The sequence below is a fragment of the Sus scrofa genome, chromosome 16 (genome assembly GCF_054392235.1).
Source record: "Sus scrofa isolate SSC_HxYL_T2T_F1_AM1 chromosome 16, Sscrofa_HxYL_maternal_Yorkshire_Landrace_v2.0, whole genome shotgun sequence".
Lineage (NCBI taxonomy): Eukaryota > Metazoa > Chordata > Mammalia > Artiodactyla > Suidae > Sus > Sus scrofa.
In genome coordinates, this window is record NC_139398.1 from 18,019,244 (window position 1) to 18,041,679 (window position 22,436).

The following is a 22,436-nucleotide window of genomic DNA, read 5'->3' on the forward strand; positions in this document are numbered from 1 at the left end:
AGTCTAGATTATTTCAAACATCCTTAGACAAGAAAGAAAAACATAAAAATTTGAAAAAATGAGCTTTGCTTACTCCTCTACCTCATCTTTGGATTAAAAAACGGAGAGAGGCAATTGTTCTGAAGTATTTGGTTCAAATGCTCCTGTTAGATTTATTTGGGAGTGTAATGTGAACAGCAGCAGTCACAAAGACTAATGGAGAGCTAATAGAAAAACACTGAATAAAGCATCAGACTTAGTTAACTCTCTTGAATCCATAAGCAGAGAAACCTACCAATTTCATATTTAATCACCTGATGCTCACAGAATTTTTAAATGAAAAACACAAACAAAAAACTCTCAATGCCTCTCCAACTTTCACCATTCCTGACCCAGACTGTTTTTCCTTGCTCCCTTTCTTTCAATCTCTATCTAACAAAGTCCACACACAATTCCTCAGTTAGGCACTAGTTATTAAAACACTCTAAAAAAAAAAAATTACGAAAAGGACACCCCATCCACAAAGTCCGGCCAACACTTACCATCTTCCAGTCCCTCCGAGGAACATTCCACTTTTGGTTAGGCTCTCAGGCCAAAATTCATATGGAAAACAACTGCCACACTGACCTTTTCGCCACAGCTAAAGACACTGAACAATAATGAACACCATTCCTGTGCTTTAAAAAGTGCTCGGTCGCCATGACAACCCCTTCCATTCTCGGGGCTAATTAGTGTGGTGTGGTTGTAGGATTTCATACAGCCCAGGGAGGGAGCCACCAGGAGGGGCCACTCTTTCCAGGCTCCCTTTGTGACTGTGTTTCTGTCCCTTCACAGAAATTTAACCAGGGTGAGGGGGATCTATAGGCAGACTGTCGCCCCGGGCAACCCACAGGGCAATCACGAGGGGACCAGACCTGTATTTCCATTGGTGGGTTTCTTTTTAGTTTTAACTTCCTTTTCTTCCTGGCGAATTTAATGTCCAAAGACGACACAGCTGGAAGGTGGACAATTCACAGCTGAAAAGCATGTGGCCTTTCAAAACTTCCCTAACACACTCCAGTCGGCAGTGGTAACGAGTTTTCCAGAACTGGAGTTGTGTCCCCCCCCATTTCACTCCCCTCCCCCATCTTCAAAGACTGCCTGCAGTGTCCTAACTGTGATGTCTGGATGGCCCACAGACAGGGAGAATTTGGGAAGAGCCATCAACCAGGGCAATTACAGTCCAGGGAGCCGGGTCCTGATCCACTGACTGAATATTAAATGATTAAACACCTACTGTGCGCCAGGTTTTGTGATTTGCGCTCAGGGGAAACACAAAGGTGGGGGCTGGATTCTTTTCTGTCTTCAATCAACAGCCCTCACCAGAGGGGCACATTCACTACAATTGACGAATCTACAAGGACACATCCTGGTCGCCCCAAGTCTATAGCTGACATCTGGGTTCACTCTTGGTGTTGTACATCCTATGGGTTTTGATGACAGTGTAATGATAGGTGTCCACTGTCAGAGCACCAGACAGAGTGGTTTTGCTGCCCTAAAAAAACCGGTGCTTCACCCATCCCTCTCTCTCTCTTTGCAATCCCTAACAACTGCTCATCTTTTTACTGACTCCAAGGGTTTTTTCCTTAAGACTTTATTGTTTTTTAAAGAGCAGTTCCAGGTTGTTAGTGAAACTGAGAAGAAGGTACCGAGATTTCCTTTATACCCTTGGCTAACCCCACATGCATAGATAGCTTCATAGGGTTGATTCTGTTTCCAAGAACCCTGAAATTTAAGAGGGTGACAGGTATGGCATATATCACTACTTCTATAGTAGACAGTCCAATATAAAGCCGTACTCAACATTAAAGTTATGTCCTTTGGGAACACAAGAGAAAGAAAAGTCCTGAGGAGGTATGGGTGGCACATGAACTTGAACCCAGGGCTGACCCCTAGTTTGGGCTCCCACAACTACTATCATGGCAAGAGGGGAAGGGACATTCTATGGAGAGCACAGCACAGACCAGAGCCAAAAGGGGGAAAGAACTCGGCATGTTTAGTGGTTGGTCTGGGAAAGAACAGGGAGGAGGGGAGGGGCCTGGGCTGATGGTGGACGCTGCCCTCAAGTCTGATGCCACTGTTTTCGGGATCAGGAGCCCCCTGCGGGTCAGACCTGTGCTGAAGAAGATCAGGCTGGCAACAGCCAAACTGGAAACAAGACCAGAGGAATGGCTGGGTATATTTCGATATCATGCACATCATGACATGTTAGGAGGCCATTAAAAAATAGGACCAAATTAAAGATGAACTCAACAACCGTAGAGCACAGGGAACTATATTCAATAGCCTCTGATAAACCATAATGGAAAAGAATATAAAAAAGTATATATACACAGACACATACATGTAACTGAGTCACCTCACTGTTTAGCAGAAATAACACTGTTAATCAACTATACTTCAATAAAAAAATTAAAAAAATAAAGATGCACTAATTAACTCAGATCTTTTGCAAGGTGAGAAAAACAGATGCAGAAAAGGATGTATTACAATCTCACTGTTGTAAAACAAACAATGGCCTTGTCAAAAAACCACCTGATCTATTTATGTACATGTGTGAATATATACACCTAGATATGCACATGCAGAAAAGGACAAGAGGACACACAATAAGCTGTTATTGTTAACCAGTGAGGGGCACTGCTCTGGGTGGTGGGAAGAAGAGACGGCTAAGAAAAAAGGGGGGAAAATTAGACGGCATCAAAAGAAGAAAATTATCACATCTATACAATTTGAAAAGCTTCTACATGGATATATTTCTTTGAAGACATTTAAAAATAGTATTTTTAAAAATTAAAAAGAGGAATTCCCATCGTGGCACAGTGGTTAACAAATCCGACTAGGAACCGTGGCCTTTCTCAGTGGGTTAAGCATCCGGCATTGCCACGAGCTGCAGTGTAGGTCACAGACACGGCTCCAATCCCACGTTGCTGTGGCTCTGGTGTAGGCCAGCAGCTACAGCTCCGATTAGACCCCTAACCTGGGAACCTCCATATGCTGCAGGTGCAGCCCTAGAGAAAAGGCAAGACAAAAAAGACATTAAAAAAAAAAAAAAAAAAAGTCAGATACCAGTTTCTAAAGGTCCTGCATGCAACAGGATGGAAATGGGGGCAGAGAAGCAGAGAGACCAGTGGAGAAGCTGCTGAAAGGTTCTTGGTGCTTTATAAAGTAGAAACAACTCAAATGCCCCATCAACTGATGAGCGAATTGAAAAAAATGTTCCACATCCATACAATGGAATATCATTGGCCATTAAAAAATTGAAGTGAGGAGGCACACTACAATACAGATGAGCCTTGAGAACATCCTACTAAGGGAAAGAAACCAGTTACAAAAGACCACATGCTGCATGATTCCACTCATAGGACACGTCCAGGACAGGAAGTCTACAGGGACAGAAAGCAGAGTGGCGGCTGCTTAGGGCTGGTGGAGGGGGTGGGGAGACAGAGGATAGGCAGCCAAGAGCTAAGGGGATTTCTTTTCGAGGTGATGAAAAGGTTCTAAAAGTATTTGTGATAATGATTGCACATATCTGTGAATATATGGAAAACCACTGAATTTCATACTTTAAATGAGTCAATTGTATGGTAAGTGATTTATATCTCAATAAAGTTTAAAAAAAAAAAAAAGTACTGTAAAAGCCAGACTCACCCAGGCACATTTAAAATGGACAGAAAGAGGAGTTCCTGTCATGGCTCAGTGGTTAATGAAGCCGACTAGCATCCATAGCATGTGGGTTCAATCCCTGGCCTCGCTCAGTGGGTTAAGGATCTGGTGTTGCCATGAGCCGTGGTGTAGGTCGCAGATGCCACTCATATCCTGTGTTGCTGTGGCTGTGGTGTAGGCCAGCAGCTGCAGCTCTGATTGGTCCCCTGGCCTGGGAACTTCCATATGCTGCAGCTGTGGCACTTCAAAAAAAAAAAAAGGTGGGGGGGGCAGACAGAAAGGAGGGAGTTCCCGCTGTGGCACAGTGGGTTAAAAGTCCAACGGAAGAGGCTCAGGTTGCTGCAGGGGGGCGGGTTCAATCCCTGGCCCAGTGTAGTGGGTTAAAAGATCCAGTATTGTCACAACTATGGCACAGGTGGCAGCTGTAGCTCTGATGTGATCCCCAGCCAGGGAACTTCCATATGTCATGGGTGCTTCCATAAAATTAATAAAATAAAATAAAATGGAAAAAAGGGGGTGGATGCAAGAGAAAGCTTGCATCCTAGAGACAGGATTACATATATTTAGCTTCAGGTAATTTAATTCTGCAAAAAAAAAAATTAAACTTTTTCACTTACAATCTGAAAAAAAAATACAATTTCAGATGCTGAGACAAAATAAATTGACTGATAACAGAGCATGCTAAACCCTCCACAAAAATCAATTAGGAGCAAGCCCAAGCTTCTGCAACTAAAACATCCAAATAAAGGGCAACAGAGGTGCTGACAAACAGGGACTGAGGACAGGGGAGGTGCTTTACAACAAATTAGAAAATAAAAATGCATTTATGCCCAACGCATCTGATTACCCTGAACATTCCCTAGCCTTCTATAATTTCATAAATATTGCAGAGACCATAAGAAGTGTGACAGCAGAGCTGGAAATAGCCACCTGTCCATGGCAAGGGGACATTCAAGTTGTGCCTATTTAATTAAAGAAAATAGAGTTAATGGATCCTTGGGGTTCTAATGCTTTTCAGCACTTGAGAACTCTCAGAAACCAACCAAGGAGCCTTGGGATGAGCCCAGGGAGGTGGGGTGGGGTGGGAATGCAGCCAGCCCTCGGGTTTGGTGGGGAACAGCAAGGACTGCAGGAAGAAAGACCCTCTCATTCCTTTGACGGCAAAAAGTCACACACACTGATGAGGCACTCCATCTACAAGAAACCCAGGCAGGGGGTGCAGGGGAGATGCAGCACTACTGCTAAGGCGATACCCTCTCCAGGTCTTGGAGTTTCCTGAAGACAACACACACACTCTTAGTCACTCTGTGGAGAATGAGCTGGATAAAGAACAAAGAAGTCAGGCCAAAAGTGACTCTTATTTCACTCTGCCATCAGCCACTGCTCTGCACTATCACTTAGCATGGATCTATGAGATCAACTTTTCCTTATTTTGATATGAGGAAAGAAAACTATTCTCTCTAGAAGAAATGACATGCTCTATTTGACTCTACATTCATAAATAAATGACCACCGTAAGCATTGTAATTTGCTTACACACTTTGTGCCAAAGAGGAATTAAGGCAAGATACAATAAACAGGAAATAAATATAATGATTAAAAGAGACACATGGTAGAAAAAGGCAGTGTGTTCCCTTTTGCCTTGGCTGACAGGAAGCTCAAAGTTAAATTTAATTCTCAATGGTAACTACTGTTAACCAGGTATTTTATTTTGCCTTCATTTTTGAATCACACTTCATAGATGTTAATCAACCAAGTCTCCATTAAGGAGCATATATTATTTTCACAGTCTAAGAAAGCAACCATAAAATGCATAATCTTGAAAACATTTATAATTGTTTTAAAAAGAAGAATTCTATTATTCCACCCTCAAAGAGTTACTGATGATTATACACACAGAATTTCCAGTACTTGTTTAGCTGCCTTGCAGAGACCAAGTCCTCTTACTTATGTGTGTGGGGAACCCACAGCAGTCTTTCAACTCAGACAGCACTGAACACAGAAACCCAATGGGGTGGGTTAGATGAGAAATACTATTCCATTCGTAAAGGAGGAAACTGGAAATGAGCAAGGCTAGACGGCCTGCTCCAACCAGTTTTAATATTTGCTGAAATCAAACAATTAAAGCTCAAAGAGCCTTGCATTTTGCCAAACTAGTATGTGAACCAAACTTGTACACACCAAACCCTATTTTCCTACTGATAACATTCTAAAATCAGGGGCATATTTCCATAGAATGTAATTCTCAAAGGAGTGAACTGAAAACGTCTTTGGGGAAAAGATGATGATGGAATCTAGGAGAATGTGCCCTATATCACAGCATTTCCAGAAGCACTTGGTCTTCAGGGCCCAAAGAAACATTTTCTGCAGACTTTAAAATTAAGGAGGGGCCTTAGGGATAACCTGTCAGATGCTGACCTGGTGTAAATACGAGTGATATGGAAGTCACAATTCTAAGAGCCATGGCCATGTACAGCGGAAACTGGTTCACTACAGTGCAAGTTCAGCTGAACATCTAGACATGGAAATGACTAGTGAACAGAAGAAACCTTTTGGAAACTGAGCAAATCCATCTCCAGCCACTGGGCCCATTAATACAGACAATGAAAGGCTGACAACTCCATTACTCTGCGTCTCAGCCTCAGAGAACTGACAATTCTAACATTCTTTGACCCACTCACTGCAGCTCCACCCTCCTCCCCTTCCATCCTCCCTGGCTCCCCACCTACCAAGGACAGGTGCTTAAAGAGATACACAACAGTGGACACTGCGCTGGATCCCTTGGGGTGAGGGTGGCACAGGACAACATATCTAACATTAGAGCATACTGCTTTTGCTCTAATAATAAATACAGCTTGATAATGTTGCCAGTGCTTCTGAACACAGGCTACAATGCATTTCCAGAACGGGTCCTTCCCTCCCTTTTTAGGAGATGCTTAATTTATTCAAAGTCTACAAACAAACCATATGATAGAATCACAGTGTCTTAGAGATGCGAGAGCAGTAAATGTTAACTATTTTAATCAGGCATGTGCATTGATTATGAACCTTCCAGGGACCAAGAAACCACAGAAGTAGTTGTGTGGGATGCACCAGAGCAAACCTGGTCCCTGCTCTGACCCAACAAACATGGGCTCTTTGGTTCTAATCTGCTTGGTACGCAACATGTCAGTGAACACTGGGCCTGGCAACAGGGCCCTCAGAGCAGAGACATGGGATCTGGGCATTATGCCAACACCTACTGCCCTATTTTAATAGCCTATTAAATTTTTTTTTTTTTTTTGGTCTTTTTAGGGCAGCACCAGCAGCATATGAAGTTTCCAGGCTGGGGGTGAATCAGAACTGTAGCCGCCAGCCTATACCACAGCCACAGCAACACCAGACCTACACCACAGCTCACAGCAACGCCGGATCCTTAACCCACTGAATGGGGCCCGGGGTGGAACTGGTGTCCTCATGGATACTAGTGGATACTAGTTGGGTCCTTTAACGTTGAGCCACGACAGAAACTTCTAAAATTTTTTTTTTCACTGTGTATCTTTTTTTTGGCCAAGCCCATGGCACACAAGAGTTCTCGAGCCAGGGATCGAACCTGTGCCACAGCAGTGACAAGACTGGATCCTGAAGCCACTGCACCACCATGGAACTCCTTAACTTTCTATCTTACAAGATTTACCCCTCAACCCAACACTGGTAGATTGCGTCTCAAAGTGAGTGGTATAACATCTAAAATTAATTATTATGAAAGAGTTCTACTTTTTCTTATTGTGCTTTTTTTTTTTTTTTTTTTTTTTTTTAATGGCTCCTGACCTTTTTCTGCTGGGCAACACTGTCAACTTTATTCACATACTATGTGAGCTCTGCAATGGAGGGACTTATTACACAGTCCTTATTCAGGAGGACTTGTCCCCAGGGTCCTATGAAAGGTAAAATAAGTTGATTCTTGGGTAAAACCACTACACGATTCTTCATTTTACTAATTAAGCATTGTGGGGTGAGAAGAAAGACAAGAGCATTACAGAGAGGACTTCACATGTCAGGTACGTGTATCTGAATTATGACTATGGGATATGCCTCTACCCTAATTCAACTTTAAACACAAACAAGCAAACAAATCTTCAGAAGGTGGATAACCCTCTGTTAATGAAGTAAAAAATTACAGACAAATTTACCAAAAGTTGATTATGTTACACTCATAAAATATCATTCCCAGGAGTTCCTGTCATGGCTCAGCGGTAACAAATCTACCTAGCATCCATGAGGATTCAGGTTCAATCCCTGGCCTCGCTCAGTGGGTTAAGGATCTGGCGTTGCTGAGAGCTGTGGTGTAGGTCGCAGACATGGCTCAGATCCCGCATTGCTGTGGCTGTGGTGTAGGCCAGGAGCTATAGCTTTGATTCTACTCCTAGCCTGGGAACTTCCATGTGCTGTGGGTACAGCCCTAAAAAGACCCCCCCCGCCGAAAAAAATCATTCCCAATTCTATGCTGAGTCTCGACGAGACTCCTGTCCTCACTGCTTACTAATTAACAAAAAAATTAATTAAGACACAAGGCCTCTTGATCTTGATTTGCCGTCTTTGCTACGCCAAATTCTCAAAAGCAGCTAATAAATAGTGGAGAGAAGTTTATCATGCTTTGAACAGTTTTCAAATGCATGGTTACTAAAGCAGCAATAGAACTTTCCTGACTCTGAGCAGGAAGTAAACACAGGCCAATTAAGCTACCCACAAAGGTTCTTTGTCTTTTACTAGTCATTTCGCCCTGCTGTTCCACATCTGACATGGTCTTTGCCACCTGCCAAGTTTCACATTTTGAGGAGGTAGAAATAAATTTCCTCCTGGAGAAGTGGCACCCCCCAACCCCCAGGTGAGGAAGGGGAGCAACATGATCACACAATTGGCCAACGCTGTCAGCCAGTCTTGGGGGTCAGATGATAGGGCGTGGGAACATCTTCCTCACCCAGGACAGCCTCCAAGCCACAACCTTCCCAGACTAGCAGAGTTAAAAGGACGTCCAAGCTCTGTTACAGGTGGGAACTGTGGTATTCACCCCAGAGCCACATAAACCCCCACTACTTAACAAGAAAGGAAAAATCTGAACATGAATAAGATACACACACACACACACACACACACACACACGAACTCTTTCTAAGGCACAGCCTTTCCCTGCTCATGAATTTACAACACATGCCAAATTAAAACAAAGGCTTCAATTTCACATCTGAGGCCTCTACCAAGGTTCCAATCTACCTTCCCCTCAACCCACCCCCACACATATGCTCCTTTTTTGTCAATTTAGAGAGAATTCTACCCTTTTCTTGACCAAAACCTTCACTTCCTATCTTATCTCTGGCTGAAGCCAGCTTCTGCACCTGAAATGTTCTCCCACTGTCTCTAACTGTGGAGTTTCATGGATCTTTTAGGGGTTTCTCCAATACTCCCTCCTCAACAAGAAACGGTTCTAGGTGCAACATCAACTAGTGCCATCTGTGCTCTTGACCATGCTCTTCCTCATGTCACGTATTTTTTTTTTATTATTATAGTTGATTTACAATGTTGTTAATTTCAGGTGTACAGCAAAGTGATTCAGTTTCACACACACACACGGTCCTTTTTGTTTATTTTATACATAGCGGTATGTATCTGCTAATCCCAAACTTCTAATTCATCCCCCTCCCCTTTCCCCTTTGGTAACCATAAACTTGTTTTTTATGTCTGAGTCTACTTCTCACAAAAAAAAATTTTTTTTTCCTTTTTTGGCTGCACCCATGGCATGTCAAAGTTCTCAGGCCAGGGATCAAACCCAAGCCACTGCAGTGACAATGCCAGATCCTTAACCCACTGAGCCACAAAAGAACTCTCATCTCATAAATTTTTTAATATCCACAGCACATATCCATGTGAACCCCTCATTAGAGTATAAATTCCTTCAAGGCAGGAGCTGAATCTTAAGAATTTCTCATTAAATTGGCAACCACTGGTCTAGGTACCCACGTATCCTACTGTATTTAAATAAAAGTGTGGTTCTGTTTACAGCTGTTTCAAATGTACTTGCTTGTTTGGCAATGACTTAGAAACAATACCAAAAGAACAGTACACAAAAGGGAGAACTGGTAAACTGGGTTTCATTAAAATAAACTTCTCGGAGAAAGAACTGCTAATACAATGAAAACACAAGCAACACACTGGGGAAACGGTTGAAAAACACATAGCTGAAAAAGACTGTAGTCGAAACACACAAAGAACGCTTAAAACTTGATGACACAGAAAAAAAAAAAAACAATTTTCAAACTAGACAAACACATCATCAAAGAATCTAAAGGGATGGCTAATGCATATGGAAAGACACTCAACATCAGTTATCTTAGGAAACTGCCAGTGAACACAATGTCATGTCACTACAAACCTATTAGAATGGTTAAACCCAGAAAACTGAAAATACCAAATGCTGACAAGGATGTGGAGCTACAAGAACTCAAATTCATAGCTCGCTGAATGCAAAATGATAGAGCCAATTTGGGAGACACTTTCTTACAAAGCTAGACATAATCTCCACATGCCATCCATCAATTACACTCCTAGGCAGCCACCCCTCTGTACCCACAGGGGATGGGCTCCAGGACCCTACTCTCCATAGACGCCAAAATCCATGGATGCTTAAGTCCCTCACATTAAATGGTGTGGTACCTGAATACAAATTACGCACAATCTCCCTATATTTTAAATCATCTCTAGGTTACTTAAGATACCTAATACAATGTAAATGCTATGTAAACAGCTATGAATACAATGTAACTGCTATGTAAATAGCTGCCAGCCCATGGCAAATTCATGTTTTGCTTTTTGGAACTTTCTGGAATTCTTTTCCCTGAAATTTTTGATCCGAGGTTCATTGAATTCCTGGATGTGAAACCCTTGGATAAAGTGGGTGGACTGTATTCAGGCAATTGATTGAATACTTATAGTCACTCCCAAAACATACACACGAATGTTTATAACAGCTTTATTCATAACCATCAAAACCTGGAAGCAATCATCATGTCTTTCAATAGGTGAATGGAAAAGAAACTGTGGTACATCCATTCAATGGAATATTACTCAGATTTTTTTTTTTTTTTTTTTAAGAGCTCGTGGGCCCCTAAAGACTTGAAAGAATCTTGGAGTTCCCGTCATGGCACAGTGGTTAACGAATCCGACTAGGAACCATGAGGTTGCGGGTTCGATACCTGCCCTTGCTCAGTGGGGTACCGATCCGGTGTTGCCGTGTGCTGTGGTGTAGGTCACAGACGTGGTTCGGATCCCGCGTTGCTGCGGCTGTGGCGTAGGCCAGCAGCTATAGCTCCTATTAGACCCCTAGCCTGGGAACCTCCACATGCCACGGGAAAGGCCCAAGAAATGGCAAAAAGACAAAAAAAAAAAAAAAAAAAAAAAAGACTTGAAAGAATCTTAAATACCTAGTTCTGGAGTTCCCATCGTGGCTCAGTGGTTAACAATCCCGAACAGCATCCACAAGGATGCAGGGTTGATCTCTGGCCTCACTCGGTGGTTTAAGGATCCAGTGTTGCCATGAGCCATGGTGTTGGTCACAGAAGAGTCTTGGATCCTGCGTTGCTGTGGCTACGGCGTAGGCCAGCAGCTACAGCTACAATTCGACTTCTAGTCTGGGAACCTCCATGTGCTGCAGGTGCAGCCTTAAAGACAAGTCCCCTGCCCCCCCCCCAAAAAAAACCAGGAATTAACTACCTAGTGCTAAATGAAAAAAGACTCTCTGAAATGGGCATATATTTGATTCCAATTACATGACATTCTGAATAAGGCAAATCTACACAGATAGTAAGAAGATGAGTGGTTCCTAGAACCTCAGGGGTGAACAGCGATGAAGAGGTAAAGCACAGGGAAATTTCAGGTTAGGGAAACTGTTACATAAGATACTGTAACAGTGGGTATACAATATAACGTGTTTGCTATTTGTCAAAGTTTGTAGAACTTTACAAAAGAATGACCCTTGAAGGATCCCAGGAAACAATTCAGATTATCACAAAAAAATCTAAATGTATTACAAATATATGAAACAACATCATGGAAGGACAAGGGGGAGAACTTGCCAACTAAAGTAGCTTTGGATGAGGAGCCTCTTCAGTGTAAGACTTAGAGGACAAAGGAGTCCTACATTAACGCTGTATTGTAGTTGATAAAGTTGTTTCCTGGGGGGTAAGAATAACAACTCTGCTGCCCCTATATGTTTATGCTGCAATGGAACAATTACATAAATGGATGGATGGTGAAAGAAATCTTTAATGCCCCTAATTCTACCCAACTAGAGCTGATTTACTCTCATGAAAACATGAAAGCAACCGCAGCAGCAAAGCCCAACTGTGATCCTGGCATGACCTCAACTCCAAAGGATCCAGTCCCAAGGTCCCAACAGCCCTTAAAAAGTGTTTCTAAAGAACAAGCCCCCCTCCTCCAGCTCAATACCCACCCGCTTCTTAAAATTATTTATACGACACAACTGAAATGGGTTTCTATGGGGAAGAGTTCAGCTCAAGATGGAATGAAGGCACTTTTCAGTATAGAGTTAAATGAGGACAGATGTCAAAGACAATGGGAGACCCAAGTAAAGTCTTGTTTTCTTCATTATCATTAAATCAAAGAATAATGCACCCAAAGGTGTTTCTTTTAAATCAAAAACATAAGAGGATACGTGCAATGAAAACCCCACAGCTCTCCTAGAGAAAACCACTCTTGCCAGTTTCCTATGTTTTCTTCCGGACATATTCTATGCATGTATAAATGTAGCACTGTGTGTATTCACGTAAACAGATGCACACACATATATACAGATCAACTTTTTGTTTTTGTCTTTTGAGGGCCGTACCCGGGGCATATGGAGGTTCCCGAGCTAGGGGTCTAATCGGAGCTGTAGCTGCCGGCCTATGCCACAGCCACAGCAATATGGGATCCAAGTTGTGTCTGTGACCTACACCACAGCTCACGGCAACGCCAGATCCTTAACCCACTGAGCAAGGCCAGGGATCAAACCCGAAACCTCATGGTTCCTAGTCAGATTCGTTTCCACTGCTCCATGACAGGAACTCCACTTTTTTTTTTTTTTTTAAGCAAATAAAACATGTCTGACACGTCACTATTCACGTAAGGTGATCTTAGAGAGTTCCCTGTTAAGGCACACAGATATTCCATGTTTTTTCAAAGCGGCCCAGCAATCCTTACCAGAAGGTGTTTAATCAGCTCCCTAGGGAGAAACACTGAGGCTGTTTCTACCCTTTGCTGTTCTTTATTCAGCTTTTACTGAATGAAAGGAAATAAAGTGGAACCCTGGAGTCCCCACACCAGAAAATTTCCTGTCAACACCTCCAGCCCTGGCCCCCCAACAATCCTCTTTGTTTTGTGGTGAATGCAGTCCTGCACTTTTGAGGGCTAATGGTTAGGAGGCCAGAAAACAGGAAGGTGATCGCTCCAGTATGAAGCCTTATAACCTCCTCCATCTCCATCCAACCTCTACCACTAAGGAAATGCCACTACTGAGATGCCTTCTGTGTGAAACAGGCTCTTGTTCTAAGAAAAGACTCTCTGGGCTCCCAGTTTATGTAGTGTCAGCATCAGTTCGACATTTTAATCAATCAAAAACTAATTACTGGAGTTCCCATCATGGCTCAGTGGTTAACGAATCCGACGAGGAACCATGAGGTTGCGGGTTCCATGCCTGGCCTTGCTCAGTGGGTTAAGGATCCGGCGTTGCCGTGAGCTGCACTGTAGGTTGCAGACATGGCTTGGATCCCACGTTACTGTGGCTGTGGCGTAGGCCAGCGGCTACGGCTCCGATTCAACCCTTAGCCTGGGAACCTCCATATGCTGCAGAGCGGCCCAAGAAAATGGCAAAAAGACACCCCCCCCAAAAAAAACCACTAATTACTGACAAGAAGACTCTAACTAGTCTGCTAATTTTCATTCTGCTAATTTTCTTCCATGAAACTTTGGGAGTTTATCCGTCACACTATCTAACAAGGTCATTTAATAGTATTTCTAGTCCAAATGATGCATAGAAACCTAAAGGGCTGGGTTATGATAAAAGGCTGTGTCAAACTAATAATAAAAATAGCAGCTACCTACTCACTGAACAGTGACCACATTTCCACCAACAAATTAAAGCACTTTCCATGTAGCTCTCTTAATCCCTACAACCACTCCATGAATTAAATCAGCCTCTGATGATCAAATTAAATGTGTGCTACAAGGCTAAGAGAGGCAGCCACTCAGGAAATGCTATTAGCTAACATTTGCACAGCACCGTACACTCCAGATGTCACGTGTTCATCTCTACCACCTGGTGAGGTGGGTAGGGCAGCTACTAGCAGCTTCACTCAATGTGTCCAAAGATGTGAGTGATCTGAGCCACATCACAAAGCAGTTACCAGGACAGAAGAGCAACAGGCTCTTCCCACTTCTTCTAACCTCCAAATCCCTGCAGATTCTGCCAAAGCTTCCCTTCAATGCAGTAGCTCCTCTACCTATAACCAGTCCAAAGTGACATCATGTGAGCAGCTGCTCTGATCGTCTGTGAGTGGTTGATGCACCTCTGCTCTTGGGCAAAGACTGGTTTGCATTTATGAATTTTTATGACGGTGGTGGTAGTAGCAGTATTAATACTATAAGCAGTAACAATAAGTACCAAGGACTATGTGCCATGCACTATGCTAACTTTATAATGCTAGCAACTCCGAGTCATTGTCACCCCCGTTTTATAGATGCATAACCCGAGACACAGAGAGGTTGATTAACTTATCTAGAGTCACAACGCTCCTCTGAGACAGGACCAGGAGAGAGTGAGGGCCAAGCATGCACAAGAAGCCCCTGGCTACACAGCGCCTGTGCAAGGTGCAAGTTCAGGAGGTGGGGTGGGAAGTTCCCGCAGTTCCAAACTATTCATTACTTAACAATGGAGTTTTGTTTCCTGGTACATTTGCCCTAAATATTCCTGAATGAAATTCATCACAATAGCTATCTTGGTGGCAAACCTTAAGCCAAAACAGAAACCAACTTCTGAAGATTAAAACTCAAGTGAGACAATACATTCAGTTTAGAGCAAGGGTTGACAAAAGCAGGGGCTGGAGCCACATCCGGCCTGCCACCTGCTTTGTAAATAAAGTTTTATTGGAACACAGCCATGCATTGTCTGTGATAGCTTTCACGTGACAATGGCAAAGCCTGAAATATTTACGATCTTGCCAGTTATAGGAAAAGTTTGTCAAACCCCTGAGTTGGAGAATGAAAGCCAAGGAAATGATGCACTCACTGCAAACTGAATTGTGTTCTAATAGTAAGGAGAGGCCAGATTTTGAGAGATCAACATGGAAATAAAATGCAAAACATGTCATTAATAACTTTGAAATTTATCACACGCTAAAATAATGTTTTGGATTTGTTGGGCTAAAACACACTATTAAAACTAATTTCACAAAGGTTGACTTCTTTCTACACTTTTAAATGTGGCTATTGGAAAGGTTTTCATTACATTCATGACACATTTTATTTCTACTGGACAGTGCTGCTCTAATAAATCAGGCCAAACCTCTGCTCTATAAGGACTTGGAGACTAAAGAACAAAGCTTAATAGTATAATTCTACCTGCATTTGCTTGATACTTGGAGCATCTTTTACATAAATGAGCTGTCAGACTATCTTACCACAAAACTTACAAGGATCAAGTCACATACTACTTCTCTTTGAAAACTTTATCCATTATTCAAAGATGAAAACCAACACTCACACAGATAATGTGAAATAGAAAAGACTTCATGAATAATTTTTCTGAGGCCAATGACTCTCAACAAAGAAATCAGACATAAGAATTTCCATTAATTTCAAATAAGGTATAAAAGATCAACCTAATGACTCTGAAACAGAATGTTAATTTCACTTTCCTAATAAATTTATATCTGTTTTCCACAGTCACTCTGGAAGACTCTAAGAACATTACATTTTTTTCTTTTTTTTGGCCACATCCACGGCATTCAGAAGTTCCTGGGCCAGGGATCGAATCCGGGCCATAGCAGCAACCTGAGCCACAGCAGTGACAACACTGGATCCCTAACCCAATGTGCCACCAGGGAATTCCCAAATTTGTTTTTTATTTTTTACTTTTTTCTTTTTATGGCTGCACCCGCAACATACAGAAGTTCCTGAGTTAGGGGTCAAATCAGAGCTGCAGCTTCGGCCTACATCACAGCAACATGGGATCTGAGTTGAGTCTGTGATCTACTCCATAGCTCAGAGCAACGTCAGATCCTTAACCCACCGAGCAAGGCCAGGGATCAAACCTGTATCTTCACAGATACTATGTTGGGTTCTTAACCCACTGAGCCACAATGGAACTCCTGTTTTATATTTAACAAGCCACTGAACGCAGCATCTTCTGTGCCTACAAGGTAATGAAGAAACAGAACACCACTGGAGGAGTTTGTAATAAAATTAGCCTGAATAGGCCAAAAGAGAAACACCTACTTTCTCATCCTTTTTTCCCCCAAATCTGGCAATTCAATGCTTGGAAAGGCTACACGTCTAACAGCTCCCAATGTCTGGTCCAAGCACTTTAACTGGGTCGTGGGATATTTCCTCTTTTGAATTGTAGCTGCCATTGTGCCCATGTCACACACTTGTTTCCAAACCCCACAAATGGCCTGAAAACCACATGTATTTAACTGGTCGAATGCTTCCTTGAGTTACAAGAATACAAGCCCCCCTACTCCAGGGCTTCTTTCTTCCATTCTTATTCCTTTCCGGTTTCCTGCTTTGAACAACCAGCCCTGCACCTGCTGCTCTGACTGCCCTTCCTCTCACTGGCCATGCATGGAGAACTGCTCACTGCTGGCTTTCCTCTCTTCTCCTGTAGACAAGAGGCAGACACCCCCTCTCTGCCTCCCTCCGGACCACAAATTCCCTGGAAACCCTGTGGGGAGTTCCTGGCCTTCATGCCTGCACATCAGGCCCCTTCTGGGGACCGGGCACCTGGCGCTTTCTCAGAGACACCCTCTGCCATCACATGGGCAAGACAGAAAGCAGTGTGTTCCTGCAAAAATGAGAGCCCTGGTTTGCTAAGTGGAGCTGGCTTTAATTTGCGCCCCTGAAGGGAAGCCATGATTTCTTTTTTGAATGAAACATAATAATGATATCTTTTATTTAAATACGGGGGACTCTGCACAAAGGGGTTTTAGTACTTTAATTAAATTTCAAAGAACCCTATTAAGGCACGTGGGCCAGTTGCAAAGATTATTTCGTTATATATACAGAGGGACTGAATCGGATGTAACTTAAGCAGTGTCTACGGTCATGTGACTGGCAAACACTAGACTCTGTGCTCTCTTCCTTCTTGTAAGAAAACCATGAGGTTGTGAGTCCACTGTGGCTTGTGACAGCTGCTAGTCTGTGATGAGATGGACACCAAAAGTGAGAGGGACTTTTATAGCAAGATGACACGGCCACATAATTTTTATTCTATTTTTCAAAAGTGCCAGTCCACAACGAACTGGCACTAATGAAAAGAACTTTTCCTTTGCTACATATAATTTGAGAAGTGCTGCTCTAGAAGGTACCAATGTCAATTTTGGGTGATGCTTTCAAGAAATGTCTCAATCATCATGTGTATACAAATCTGCCATTATGACACTATGACTAATTTTTCATGAAGTAGTAGACTTCCCTTACTACATCAGAGCAGGCGCAAAAAATATAAGGAAAGTATGTTTATTGAAATCCTCCCTTGATGCTGTTACAAGCATAAAGTGCCTGTTTAGAAAATCTGCTATCACATCTCTGTCCAAAGTTCTCTGAACGGGGAGTTTCTGTGGTGCAGCAATGGGATGGAGGCGTCTTGGAAGCACTGGGACACGGATTTGGTCCTTGGCCCGGCACAGTGGTTAAGGTGTTGCTGCAGCTGCAGCTTAGGCTGCAACCATGGCTTGGATCTGAGCCCTGGCCTGGGAACCCCATATGCTGCGGGGCAGACAAAAAAGAAAAAAAAAAAAAAAAAAGTTTTCTGAACTGTACACAATAAAATCCAAACATTTTTATATTTCCTTGCATCCATCTGCATCCCCTCCACTGCTCATCTATAGTTTTATTCTTGCTGTGGCCCATGAACCCACCCTTGTTAATGGAGCTCCCACGGTGCTCAGGGCATCTGCTCTGGGAAGGCAGTCATTCTAAGTCAGCCCTGCAAATCTATTCACTTTTCCCAGATACCCTCTTGCCTAACTTCCCACGGAGTGAGGCTCAGTCACAGGTCCCAGGCTGGCCCTAGAACCAACCAAGAATGCAGGCCCAGGAGATGTGAGGCAAATCGACCGAGGTTTTGTTTTTTCCTAATAAAAGGAGATCCGCTTCCTTTTGGCCCAGCCCTAATTCCTTTCAGGGGTATAATGGCTACTTCAAGAGGCCAAAGCCTTTGTTTGTTTTAGTCAGAGATGAATCCCAAGAACAAAAAGATACTCAAAAACTATCTGTTGAAAGAAGTGAATAAGGATGTTCTCTGAGGATGTGATGGCAGCCATTTTGCAACCCTGAGGAAGGGTCAAGGCAACTGCAGATGCATTGACGTGAAGCCCTGATATTGTGGAGCCTCTACACAAAGGCTTCTTATAAAATGTGATCCTTACATATTTATATGCTGTTTGGGTACTGCTGGCTGAGTTATTTTGTCTTGTCACTGAAGAGTTGAGGTCTGCTCAAAGGGACAAGAGGGCTATCAGGAGTGTGTGACAGACCTGCATGGTCTGTTGGTAGGCAGACGGAAGAGGTCTTAGGGAAGAAGGGAAGGACCACCCTGGGAAGGAGGGGGCACCAATGGGGAACGGGCTTAGACTCCAGAAAGTTCGAGATCCACGGTGAAAATGCAAGGTTGAGTTACGGCTTAAAACTCCAGGGTGGTTCACACTGTTGCCCACAAAAAATACCCAGAAGGTAAATGAGCAACGGAGCAGAGGTCAGCAGGGGCAACACGAGCTGGTGTACTATGCCAAAGCCAGAGAGACATCCCAGGGTTGTGGTCAAGTTCAAATTGAGGTCAGAGAAGTCAGAAGCAAAGATCGGATGCTCAGACCCAGGTTCTGCGGCCACAGTGAGAACCACTAGGTGGTGCCCTCTTCGGAAGCAGCCAAATAGGCAGGAGACCTGGGACGGGGTGGTTTTAGGAAGGTGGGACTCAAAGCGCAGCCAAGACCTGACTCTAGGAGAGAGAGAAAGGGATGCTACAGAGGAGGGCGGGTGCGTTGGCTCAGGGGAGATGTTCTCAGGCCTCGGCCGGATTGCAAGGTGAGGTCATGTTCAGGAGGCGGCGGCGGGTTGACGTCAGTTTCAGGAGTGTGGGAAGGCTTCCCGGGGAGGAGGCTGGCGCAAAGGCTCACTACAATCCATCACAGCGCCTTTCTCCATGTGGCCCAGCAAGTCATGGAAGCAGAGAGAGGAGAACAGGTGCACTCTCAAGACCAGGCTGTCCATCTGGAGGGAGGTGAGGTCAGGGAGCCAAGGGAGCTTCCAGACACCCCAAGTTCATGACTAAATGACTCACATCTCCTCCCAGACCTGTGATGGTGTTTTATGCCTGGGCTCACCTTGTGATCACTCGGAAGCCGGACACCTAGAGTTTGGGCACTCTGTTAAGACACGTGCGCTGGGTTCCAACTCAAACAATTTTTGTTGTTGTTTTTGTTTTGCTTTTTAGGGCAGCACCCACAGCATATGGAGATTCCCAGGCTAGGGGTCGAACCGGAGCTATAGCTGCCAGCCTACACCACAGCCACAGCAATGCTGGATCCGAGGTGTGTCTGTGACCCATACCACAGGTCACAGCAGTGCTGGACCCTTAACCCACTGAGCAAGGCCAGGGATGGAACCTGCATCCTCATGGATGCTAGTCAGATTCATTAACTGCTGAGCCATGACTTGAACTCCCAATTAAAACAAAATTATAGGCCCACCAATGAATCCAACTAAGGCAAGAAGATGAAATCCCAAAGGAGCTTTACAATCAAGAGAAATTAAGAAATTGAGATCTATTTGAAAAAAAGGAACAAGTTCATTCGAATGAGGCAGTGAAAACAATGGAAGGACAAGAGGGCAGGTTACAGGGTAAATTTACATTCTCAATAGGTCAGATTAATTTAAAATTAGGAATTCAGGAGTTCCCACTGTGGCTCAGCAGTAACGAACCTTACAAGTATCCATGAGGACACTGGGTTCGATCCCTGGCCCCACTCAGTTGGCTAAGGATCTGGTGTTGCTATGAGCTGTGGTGTAGGTCACAGATGTGTCTCGGATCTGGCACTGCTATGGTGGTGGCATAGGCTGGCAGCTGAAGCTCTGATTTGACCCCTGGCCTGGGAACTTCCATGTGCCTTGGGGGTAGCCGTCAAAAGGAAAAAAAAAAAAAAAAAAAGATAAAAAATAAAATTAGGAGTTCAGTAGTTCAGTATTTTTAAGAAAATGGTCCTGAGTCTATTAATGTGCATTGAAAGAGACCCTCAGGAAAACACAAAGAGAAAAAAGTGGAGAGGGAGGGAAGGAGTAACAATTGGCTCTAAATCAGACCACATACACACAGACAATGGAATACTACTCAGCCATAAAAAAGAATGAAATAATGCCATCTGCAGCAACATGGATGGACCTAGAGATTCTTATCCTAAGTGCAGTCAGAAAGAAAAAGACAAATACCATTATGCTATCACTACTATTTGGTATCTAAACCCATCTAACAAAACAGAAAGACTCATGGACATAGAGAACAGACTTGTGGCTGACGGGGGAAGGGGGAGGGAGCAGGATGGACTAGGAGGTTGAGGCTAGCAGATGTAAAACACTACATATATACATCTATTACTGAATCACTTTACTATACAAGTAGAAATGAATATAACATTGTAAATCAACTATACTTCAATTTAAAAAGAAATCAATTAGACCACAAACTGTGGTAAAGCCAACAGAAGGTCCAAACCTTAGCATAAATCCCATCTGGAAACTCTCACAGAGCAGCCTCCCTCTTGGGTATAATCTGTTGCCATTTTATCTATGGAATGTAATTATAGCCTTTTAATCTTGCTCAACTAAACGTGAATCTCGATCTATTCATCGCTGTTCTATTTCTACGTCTCCGTTCACCATACTGAACAGGTCACACACAGTCCTCTCTATTCAGACTCGCTCAGAAAAACCATGCTGGGAAATACAAATTAGGGGGGCAGCTGTCGCCCTTTGTCGATGTTGGCCAGGAGGCTCAAATCAGTCATGAAGATGCTGAAATCACTGTGAAACTTGCTGAGCGGCTTATTCAGTCACCGAGGTTATGATGATGCGATAAAGATGCTGAGGTGGAAACCTGAAAAGCAGCAGATGAGGAGGAAATAAAGAGGCATGTACCTAGGAACCAGACATTCACCAACGTCCAGGAAAATCTGTCCAAAGGAGCTGTAATACGCGGCCAGAATTACTAATTTTACAATGCTACCTTTGTAGGTTCTAAGATAAGCCACCATGCTCCGTAAATCAGTGTACCCACAATAACAGGAGACTATGCTTGTGTGGTTTCTTACTTTAACGTACTTGAATTGTGGAGAAAAAAACTTCCAACCAGCTGGAAACTAGAGACCATTCACCACACTTAGTTCCAAAAAACTGTTCTTTTTAAAAAACTAGGAGGAAGGAGTTTCCACTGTGATGCAACAGGATCGGTGGTGTCTCTGCATCCCTGGGACACAGGTCTGACCCCCGGCCCCGCCTAGCAGGTTAAAGGATCTGGCATTGCTGCAGCTGCCACGTAGATCACAACTGTGGCTAGGATTTGATCCCCAGCCTGTGAGGCAGCCAAAAAAGAAGAAAGAAAAAAGATACAGAGGAAAACAATGGCTCTGAGAGAACAATAAATAAAAAGCCATATTGGGATCTTTGGACTATCATAAAAAGTATGAAAATGGAAGCAGCAACTCGGAAAAAATTGAGCCCAAACCCAGAAATGTCAAATATTGGAAAGAATGTGACTTCATCAGATTCATGTTGGTTGAGAGATGGAAGCAGCTTGAGAAATCATGCCATCACTTCGTCCCATTTATATAAGAGAACTAGAGGAAGCCATCACTCTACGTCTGCTTAAAAGAATCTACTAAGGAAGGAACTACCTCTTTTATAATGGATGGAGCTGATGAATGAATATTTATCAATATTTACATTGATGGGCTATGTGAGACAACAACAACAAAAAAAATCAAATGGAGGAGCTCCCACTGTGGCTCAGCAGGTTAAGAACTTGAGAGTGTCCGTGAGGATCCAGGTTCCACTCCTCGCCTCACTCAGTAGATTAAAGATCCAGTGTTGCTGTGGTATAGGTCACAGATGCAGCTCAGATCTGGCCTTGCTGTGGCCGTGGCTGGCAGCTACAGCTCTAATTCAACCCCTAGCCCAGGAAATTCCATATGCTGCAGGTGCAGCCATAAAAAGAAAAAAGAAAAAAAAAAAAAAAAAAAGACATGAAAAAATCAAATAAAGAATTTACTTGAAAACCATTCAGCATAGTCTGCCCTGAGAAGTGGCACCATATGGGAAGGACCTTGGTAAATTTTACTTTCCCAAAGGAAAATGAGGGCCTGGTGAGGAAGGGGTGCTGGTGAGCGCAGCTCCCTAGGAGTTCCCTTCTCTTGCTTATTCATGTATTAAAGTGGCTGTCTGCAAGTCATAATGGG

General features: G+C 43.4%; 1 protein-coding gene across 8 annotated transcripts in view; it reads right to left on the reverse strand.

Moving 5' to 3' along the window:
- The window catches only part of MYO10 (myosin X), a 238,328-nt gene that overhangs the window by 41,907 nt on the left and 173,985 nt on the right, over nucleotides 1-22,436 (reverse strand). The window contains exon 1 of one of the 8 annotated variants that reach the window (XM_085001730.1): nucleotides 522-637. The exons of the other annotated variants lie outside the window; for them this stretch is intronic. Coding sequence (XP_084857856.1) covers nucleotides 522-524 — 3 coding nt within the window. The 5' untranslated portion in view covers nucleotides 525-637. Of the gene's footprint in view, nucleotides 1-521; nucleotides 638-22,436 lie in introns of those variants that run through there. 8 annotated transcript variants of the gene reach the window in all.